The 8,840-nt window shown below is 39.6% G+C and overlaps 1 protein-coding gene across 1 annotated transcript; it reads right to left on the bottom strand.

Moving 5' to 3' along the window:
• Window positions 1-705: 705 nt before the first annotated feature.
• LOC100889286 (solute carrier family 43 member 3) lies at window positions 706-8,371 on the bottom strand. The gene is made up of 5 exons (XM_030992240.1): window positions 7,955-8,371; window positions 2,647-3,150; window positions 2,051-2,174; window positions 1,239-1,331; window positions 706-927 (listed from the first exon to the last, which is right to left on the bottom strand). The coding sequence occupies exons 2-5, from the start codon at window positions 3,063-3,065 to the stop codon at window positions 721-723; spliced, it is 843 nt and encodes a 280-aa protein (XP_030848100.1). The 5' UTR covers window positions 3,066-3,150; window positions 7,955-8,371; the 3' UTR covers window positions 706-720.
• Window positions 8,372-8,840: the final 469 nt, after the last annotated feature.

The following is an 8,840-nucleotide window of genomic DNA, read 5'->3' as shown; positions in this document are numbered from 1 at the left end:
AAATTTCAATTTGTTACTGCACGTCATAATAGTATTAAAGAGCAGCAATGGCGAACGATTGTCGCTAAAATTCAAAAATTGTTGCTTAGATTGATTAAATTACCATAAGACATCAAGCTACATAGAACTATGATCGACAAACATGATATTGTTTTGAAAACAGTCTGAAAACATTGGAGGTAGAATGAATAAGAGATAATGTGGTCATGTTAACAAGTGCATTATGTCCATGTTAATCCCCTAGTTCCAAAATCATGATTGTATTCTCGGGATTCCTACCCTCGACTTTCGCATCTACAGTCAAGCGCCTTAAACCACTCGACCACGACACTCCCACTAACGAGGGTTTGGCCCAAGGTCAAAATCTAGGCACTTTATTTTAGACAGGTATTCACCAAGTTTGTTTGTTTAAATGTATAGGCACCCCCCCCCCCCCTTTATGTTGTTGTAAGTGATTTGTTATTTTTTGTAGCGTCCTCTCATACTTAATCCAAATGTATACTTTGTTATTATTTTTTCTTGTGAATTTTACCCTTTGTATCATGTTGATTTATGAATGTTTGCATGTGTTTTCTGGATTTTTATGAGCAAATAAACTGAAATTGAAAATTGAGAAATTGAAGGTTATTACAGTACCATTAAAATGTGTGTGAGTCTTTATCTCATTCTCTGGGCATCTTTTCTCGATCACGTCAGTGTCTCCTGGATCGGTGTCGTCTCTCAGGGCTTCGACTCTGGCGATTGGCTGACCTCCGCATTGTTTGACGGCAGAGACTCCTTCCGGGAAGTCAAGAGCCGGTATCCTTCCGGGAGGGGCCATGGGATACGTTTCTTGGGCATCATGATGGTGTTGATGAGCATCAAGAGGGTTGATCCGGCCAGGAAGATGAATGAGTATCGAGCTGGTATGCCCGACTCATGAGCGACCTGAGATAACAACCAAAGAGGGATAATAACGAAATGTGATAGTAACAGTCATGATAGTATCGATATAATGATGTGATCCGGCCGACCACCTTTCGGATGAAACTCTCTGCGTAAATATGTTTCAGAATGTACAATGAACGTAAATGGAAACCATTTGGCTGGGGTTTCAAGTACCCTGGTACGAATCGCTGAAAGAATTATATACATCATTACTAAATGCATTTAAATACAACCGGAAGCGTCATTCACAAATATAGAACTACGTCCACATCTGACACGGTAAACCGTAAGAATATAGAGCGCCACCTTACCTTAACGAGATAGAATACGATGACTGATGCACTGAGGCATCCATTTAACCATGACATCACGGTAGCTTTACCTCGACCAAAAAGATTACCGACCTGTGTGAAAAAGGTAGACGTCAATAACACAAGCCATTTTAATTAAAAAAAAAGTGCCGGATTTGTATACCAGACAAAAGTAAATAACTGAATATAAAATCTCTTGCAAACTACCAATGTTTCTCAGGTAATGAAGTGCCAACACAAAAGACCGATCGATGGATTATAGAACAACAGCATCAGTCATAGATGCAACACACCCTAACAAATACAATTAAAATCAATTGGCGAATCCACATATCAATAGTTTCCAAGGTTTCGGTAACTTAAGGAAATAATGATTAAACATTGAGAACACGATTTACTCAATATTCTGGCACAATTTAGAGTTTACAATGAACGTTTTTCTTAGGATCTACGACGTGTGCTCTGGCTTCGATTTTGCCAGAGCAACATATTGGACTTCATAGCCTATTTGATTTGTGGGCAACAGGGCAGGTAAAATACGTTTTGTCCCATATGTTAAAACTACAAATATTGCAGTTGTTTCTGATTAATTTTGAAAGTTGATAGTCCTGCTAGAGGACTGATCAGACCAAAGTTGAAGCAAAATCATACTTCTGATGTATTTTTACCTACGGTATCGTATGGGACACCACTTGACCAAATACCTTGAGCCTGCCCGTATTTCTTTTGACCAAAAAGGAATGTGTCGTTTTAGAAGTCATGCCATGAATATCAAATGAGATCTAATCCTTTAGAACATTGATCAAGTTTACCTGTAAGTTAACAGTGAGTAGTAAAGTGCCGCATGACGTCAAGATAGTCATAGCTGGGAATAACATGTACGCGGTCTCAGGCGTGGCTACTGCAAATAGAATATAACTCACTAAACAGCCAACGCTGACAGGAAAACAAACCAAAAGAAACAAAGACATATCGGTGAAAAGGGAGGAAGAATATCACGACAAAGGGGGCATCATCACAGAAGGTCACTTTTGGAGATACTTCATGCTTGAAAAATAAAACCGATAAACCCCATTCCTATTCTTTTCTCTTAAAACAAGGGTGCCTCGCTTGGGCCCTGACCATCCTATGAATAGGTATATTTACTTCTTATCTGGTAAAATGGTCAAGATATAAGAACGTGAGAACGTGTTACAGAGTTTTCTCAATTTCTTGGTTATGGCATAGTGTACGAAGGAAAATCTAAGAATGCCTTGATAGGTGAAAAATAAATATGATAATACACTTTGTAATGTATACCTTTAATTCAGATGCAACGATCTTCAAAACTCTTTTTTTTCTTCATAGAAATGATATTTTATTTTTGTAAGGATATAGAACAGTAAGGAGAAAACTATAAATAACTTACAATATGAATATTCTTGCAAACCGTATTCCAAATCTGTCGATGATGTTCGATAGCCAGCAGGAGCAGACAAGATTCGTTCCCATGGAAACTGTGAAAACCAGTTGTATCATGGCATCTTGGTCATAGCAACCCACGCCCTGCGGTACACCGGAGGGCGATGGTAAATCAATATCAATGACAGTTACAATTGATTTCTCCAGAGAAGAGTTCTGCGAATACCCTGCGGGATCATTGTTAGTGTGGCACAGGTCACCGAAGAATCCATCCTGCTTGAGAACGTAGACGTAGGAAGGCCAACCCCAGATGGCCCCAGCGTGGATTATGATCTCGAGGCCGGCGAAGACGAGGGCGATGAACCGTTCGATTTTGAAGACGGTCGTCAACGAACGTGGACGATCACGAGCATTGACAGCCACCATGTTGACGTCCCCTTATAACCCAACGATCTCGTGAATGATCACCATCAGCGGCAGCTACCATGATCTGCTGCGAAGAGAGTCAGACCTGAGGAAGTCAATAATAATTTGAAAGAATGTGTTAATGTTACAATGTATACAAGGAACAAATACTTAGAAGGTTAGGGATAGCTGTTAAGAACTAGTCTGCAAGCACAAACCCTGGTCAGTCGTAAAATTGAGTCTGCACTATAAGACTCCCTTTTTCTAACCAGTTTCGTTTGTCCGTCGGACATAATATGCGGGTTTTTGCTCGCGCAGTCTGTCCCCCCCCCCCCCCCCCCCCCATTGTTTTACGTGTATATTTGATAAAAGGAAGAAACTCGGCAAATCAATGTATTTAGACTCATTGTAAATCATGTGGTTGGCATTTTTTCTAGAAATTATATAATAATAACTCTCTACAATTTTTTAAAGCAAATAGGCCAGTCCTTTTGAAAGTAGAAGTGAATATTTTCTTTAAAACATTTATTCTATGAAGGCATACTCGTGATATTGGCCCCACAATTACTGTTGCAATCGATTGTACGTGGCTTCGTACTTACGGTCAGATGAGCATATTTTAATACCATATTCATGACACTGGCAGGTCACCAATTGGCGTATGGTCCAAGGGGCGGAGCCCCCGGAAGCGCAGGGGTTTTAGGCATTACAATTAAGGTCAGATTAGCATCCAGGGGCCAGCCTTAGGGCCCAAGATGGGGTCCAGGGGGCAGAGCCCCCGGAATTAGCTCAGGGGTATGGGCATTTAATTACGGTTACATGAGCATACTTTCTTTTCCATTTCTTTCTATTTAATTCTCTTTAATATACTTTTTCAAAAGTGTGGGGGTGGGGAGGGGGAGGGGGGCTTGAGCCCCCAAGCCCGCCGTTCCGCGGGACCTGACATGTCGGCCTCTAAATAGTAAATAAGCACATTTTCTTGCCTGACTGTAAATTGTGATATATGTCATTCTCCAACAAACGCATAAAAAGTATAATTTACTAAAAAGCGAGTAAAAATCCCGGAAAATTAGGCCATTTCAGCAACATCTGTATATCACTGGTATCAAATTAGAAGAAAAAAAATCACTTTTAAAGTTTATATTGGTGGGGGGTAGGAACTGGCTGAATACTTACACCTATGGTGTCGAGGGGCTCTTTCTTCATTTTTTTGTTCTGTAATAAATAAGGTTAGTTGTGTGGGTGTCACTCAGGCGCGGATATACGGAGGGCGATGGACCCGCCCCCCCCCCTCATTGTTTGTTTTTTTGTTACAAAGGAGGAGGAGAACACTATGGGATATTTCTTTTTATTATATACAAATTTGCTTGTTCATAACCAATCTCATGCACGCCTTCCATACTGACTCCGAGACCCAGACTAGGCGGTGGCAGGTTTTCAGAGGTTATATTCCTGGGAAGAAGTAAAATTAACAATGTCGGGAAAATAAATACCCTTGAAATTCCTCTTCCATTGGGCAACCCTGAATCAATTCCTGGGCTACATTAGGGACTTTCAGATTTACACGACGAGAACGTGGACTGCCACGTGTGACATCCTTTTAAGATAATGTGACGTCCTTTTAAGGCACTACCGGGCACGGCCCACGCTCTCGTCGTGTAAATCTAAAAGTCCATTTTTATTGTAACACAGGTGCTGGGACGTCAACCCAAACTGAGCAGCGCATTAGTCTTTGGTTTTGACACACACTATAGGCTCATCTTGGCAAATTTGAGTAAGAAATATCCGAAGATCACGATTTCAGGTTAAGTGTCATAACTGGGGTACCGACCTTTCCCGTATCCTCCGGTGGGACAATACATGTATGAGTATGTGATCATAATTAAATTTCACGGTTTGGGATGGACGAAAAGGAAATAATAAAAATAAATATTAATTAAGTTTCACGTGGATCATTGGAATACTAGCGACATCTAAAAAACGAAATATTGACTGAATCATTGATGAGAAGTTTGTCGCTCAATTACCGCTCTATTTCGTATAAGGAACCTATAGGCTTATAATAATGTAATAAAGCCATATAGGTAAACAATACAAAACATATAGGTAAAGGATAGATACAATTATGGCATATACATACACCATAAAAAGGATTGCTTAAAAAAAAAAAAAAAAGCTAAGGAAGAACGAACCTTCGGTTTTAACAAATCTTTGGAAGAAAAACAAAATTCTTCATTGCTTACCTTATGAAATATTCAGCTTTAGGAAAACGCTATCTAACCATTTATTCTTTGCAATGAGAGGTACAATGAGATTTCTATAATGCTTTTTAACCCCTAAGTGCTTAAAGGTAAAGACCAGTATTGGAAACGCCCCAATTTCAAAAAAATGAAATGGAAGCTCTCATTATATACCAATCATGTGAAAGAATTGTTTTTGTCTAATACATGATGATAACAAATTTGCCGGGAAACAGCCTACTAATTCATATATATGGTAAATTTGTTTCTCTCATGGTCTGTGAGAGATATTATGGTAGTCCCATATACATCTTTCTGTGTATAGTGCTTGTAACTTTACGAAGAATGGGCCAAATTTCTTATCATTTTGATGATTCCAGAACCTTGCAGATGCTAGATGCTAGATGCTAGATGATCAACATTTTCTGATCGATTCCACTGCGTTTCTTTCACAATGCAATCGCATGACCATAACTGGTCTTTACCTTTAACTAGTCGGTGGTGACCCTACTTTTTTTCAAAAGTCTGCCAATCGCTAGTTCTAGGTTTTTAGTGGAGAGAGAGAGAGAGATAGAGAGAGTTAATCATTGTTTTCCGGTCGACTGTCACCTACAAGGAGCGCATAATAATATAATTAGTCATCTCATGTTGCCCTACTTTTCAGTAAGCTTTTGGATGTTTTTCAATACCGTTCATCTATCCCTCATTAGGGCTCTACTACCTTTTTTTATATATTTTTTTTAATTCGGTCAGGATCGATTTAAAACCAAAAAAAAAGGTTAAGTTAAGGTACACTTTGTTTTGAAATGACGATTTACATTACCAACTAATTGTAAATATACGTATTAATTAGAACATTCTAAACAAAAGGTGGTATAATTATGATCACCAATAACGGAGCATTCATATTCTCAAATATTAAATGAATAATAAATTAGGTCTTACAAGCACATAGGGTAGCAACATTAGTTTTAATCTGCTCTTCCAGCGGCCTCTGTATTACCCGTACATTGCAAGCCTAATGCCTGGTACTCATTTATTACACCTTGGCCCCGTCTTATAGAGAGTTGGGATTGATCCAAATCAATCGCAAGTCCTCTTATCAATCGCAAGTTAACAATCTTATATCTGTTATGTGCATAGTTGCGATTGATATCAATCACGACTGTTTATTAAACGAGGCCCATTTAATAGGGTTAAAGATAAACTTTAGTACTGGTAATGCGATTGCATTGTGAAAGAAAAGGTGTGGAAAGGATCAGAAACAGTTGATCATGTAGCATGTAAGTATTGGTGAGCACTGAAGGTTCTGGAGTCATCAAAACCATAATAAATTTGACCGAATCTTGGTAAAGTAACAAGCACTCACATAGAAAGCTATATATGGGACAACACACATGGTGTCGGGGCTAGTACTACCTTGATTTCCTTGTATTTCTATGCTTATTACTCAGCCAGTATACATTTTCTTCCAAAATTGTTTGGCACATGTCATTTATTTGTAATCTTGAACATTCAGTGTAACTGTAAGTTTCGTTTGATTCTGTGAGAATTATTTTTTTTTGTTTTACCAGTACTGGAGTTTATCTTTAATGTGGGCAGATAACCTTGTCTTAAGATGTAACCACCGAGTAAGGATCGAACACAGAACCTATCATGTGAGAGTAAATAACCCTTATCACTATATCACAATGCTCTTTACAAGTTTCAGGTAACCGCAACGATGGTGTTGGACGGTGTTATCAATAGACTACATGGTTTTGCCAGAAAGGCTTGCTGACGTTTTTACCCGAATTCTTCCAGAAATCATCTGAAAATATACCTCCATAATTCTTAATTTGTCTGGAAAAGATGCCATATATGAGAGTCATATGGATTTCCTGTTGTTGTTAGCAGAGAGAGCATAACGAGCGTAGCGTACACGGACGGGGGCCGGGTCCGGGTCAAGGGCAACGCTCTGACTAGGGTACGGAGGGCAGTGCGGACGGACCCCATGCGTGTTGCCAAAATGTCCTTTTCGTAACAAAAGAAAAAGATCGACCCGTATTGACTTTACACACCGGACTTTTGCTGAAAAGGGGGGTTGCTGAAAAAGGCTCGTATACAAAAGAAAAAGGTCTAGCCGTATTGACTTTATACACCGGACTTTTGCTGAAAAGGGGGGGGGGGTCGGTTGGAACACGCATATGCGTACAAATGCCTAAATAACACTGAGTGGGGGGGGGGGGGCCGGGGGCAGTGCCCCTTGAAAGGGTTTTGTTTCCAGAGTATAACAAAATCAATGCATGTAAATATGCTTTTTACGAACTGTAAATTCATGTAACGTTCACGGGTACATGTACCTATTCCTATAATGCATCTGGTCTAGGAAATTATGCAATGAATGCATGGAAGCGGCTTGATCTCCGCCAGGATTGACAATCTAGATTCCCCATTTAAACTTTCAATTTATATTTTTCCAACATCGGTGAGTTGAATTAATTGAAATTTACTGCTCTATATGGGTGTCATCATTTTTTATTTAAGTGCCGATTTTGAGTGAATTCTGTTGTGTTTTGTACAGAGGTGTTTGAAAAAAATTGAGAATCAATAGAGGGTGTTGTGAATTCCGTTCGTACACATGCAGTATATAGTAGTATACTAATGCTTCTATTCTATGAGTGTACATACCTGCCTTACAGTTGCTGTATAATTAAGCCCTAGGATCCGCCAATGTTCTTCATGAACTGCTTTCTCATCAACGTTAAAGCATGGCAATGTTGGATTATCGTTTATCCTGATCACGTCCCCATAGTAGTAGGACTTAAAGATGATGTGATTTCAAGCAAATGCAAATTGCGACGACGTTGCTCATCTTCCAACTCAAGCTGTTATGGATGAGGTATAAACAAAGAGGTGGATCGAGTCTCTCTGCGAATATGATAGCGCTGCTCACATGTTTTTTGTTTTGTTATTCCCTCCTCAATCTCCTTCACATTCTTCTTCTTCCCACTATAATTTCAAACGAAATGATGCATTATAAACGTTGATGTTCGGTATTGATTTTCCGCTATACTGTAACAACAGCTGCAGCTCGCTTGACAATGACAGAAGTAGACCAGCTTATGGTCGTTTTAATCTTTCGCCCTTTCCCAAATGCGCGCGCGTGTATGATATGCGTACTCCCCACGAATTCACCTGTCGCACTGGAGAACGTTAGCTACCAGACCATGCCAGGCACTTCCCAGGCGCTCCGGGGGGATTTCAAAGCACAGCTCTGTAGCTCTACCTCCATACCATATAGTCCAGATTCAGTCCGTTCGTTCTTTTTATCCCACACACAGCGCGGTCTCTCCACTGATCGCGCAATCCTCAAATTTCCGTCCACACGAACTAATATGGAATCCTTATAATGAGAATAGTAGCTTCGTGACGGTGAATGAAATGAATGAAATGAAATATAAATATGTCCTTACTATACAATTCTCTTTCGTTCGTGGCTCGTAATCGTTGGAATGATGAGCCACAGCCAAATTTGATTTATATGTTTTTGCAATACATGGCAAACTTTCATATT

The sequence above is a fragment of the Strongylocentrotus purpuratus genome, unplaced genomic scaffold, assembly GCF_000002235.5.
Source record: "Strongylocentrotus purpuratus isolate Spur 01 unplaced genomic scaffold, Spur_5.0 spur5_scaffold_2, whole genome shotgun sequence".
NCBI lineage: Eukaryota > Metazoa > Echinodermata > Echinoidea > Camarodonta > Strongylocentrotidae > Strongylocentrotus > Strongylocentrotus purpuratus.
The sequence above is the reverse complement of the archived record's forward strand: the minus strand, read 5'-3'. Positions and strand labels throughout refer to the sequence as shown.

Coding starts and splice junctions, on each gene's coding strand:
- LOC100889286 (XM_030992240.1), bottom strand. CDS start 3,065: ATGGTGGCTGTCAATGCTCGTGATCGTCCACGTTCGTTGACGACCGTC. Junction 1,332..2,050: donor TACTCACTGTTAACTTACAG/GTAAACTTGATC, acceptor TTTTTCACACAG/GTCGGTAATCTTTTTGGTCG. Junction 928..1,238: donor TCGTATTCTATCTCGTTAAG/GTAAGGTGGCGC, acceptor TTGTTATCTCAG/GTCGCTCATGAGTCGGGCAT.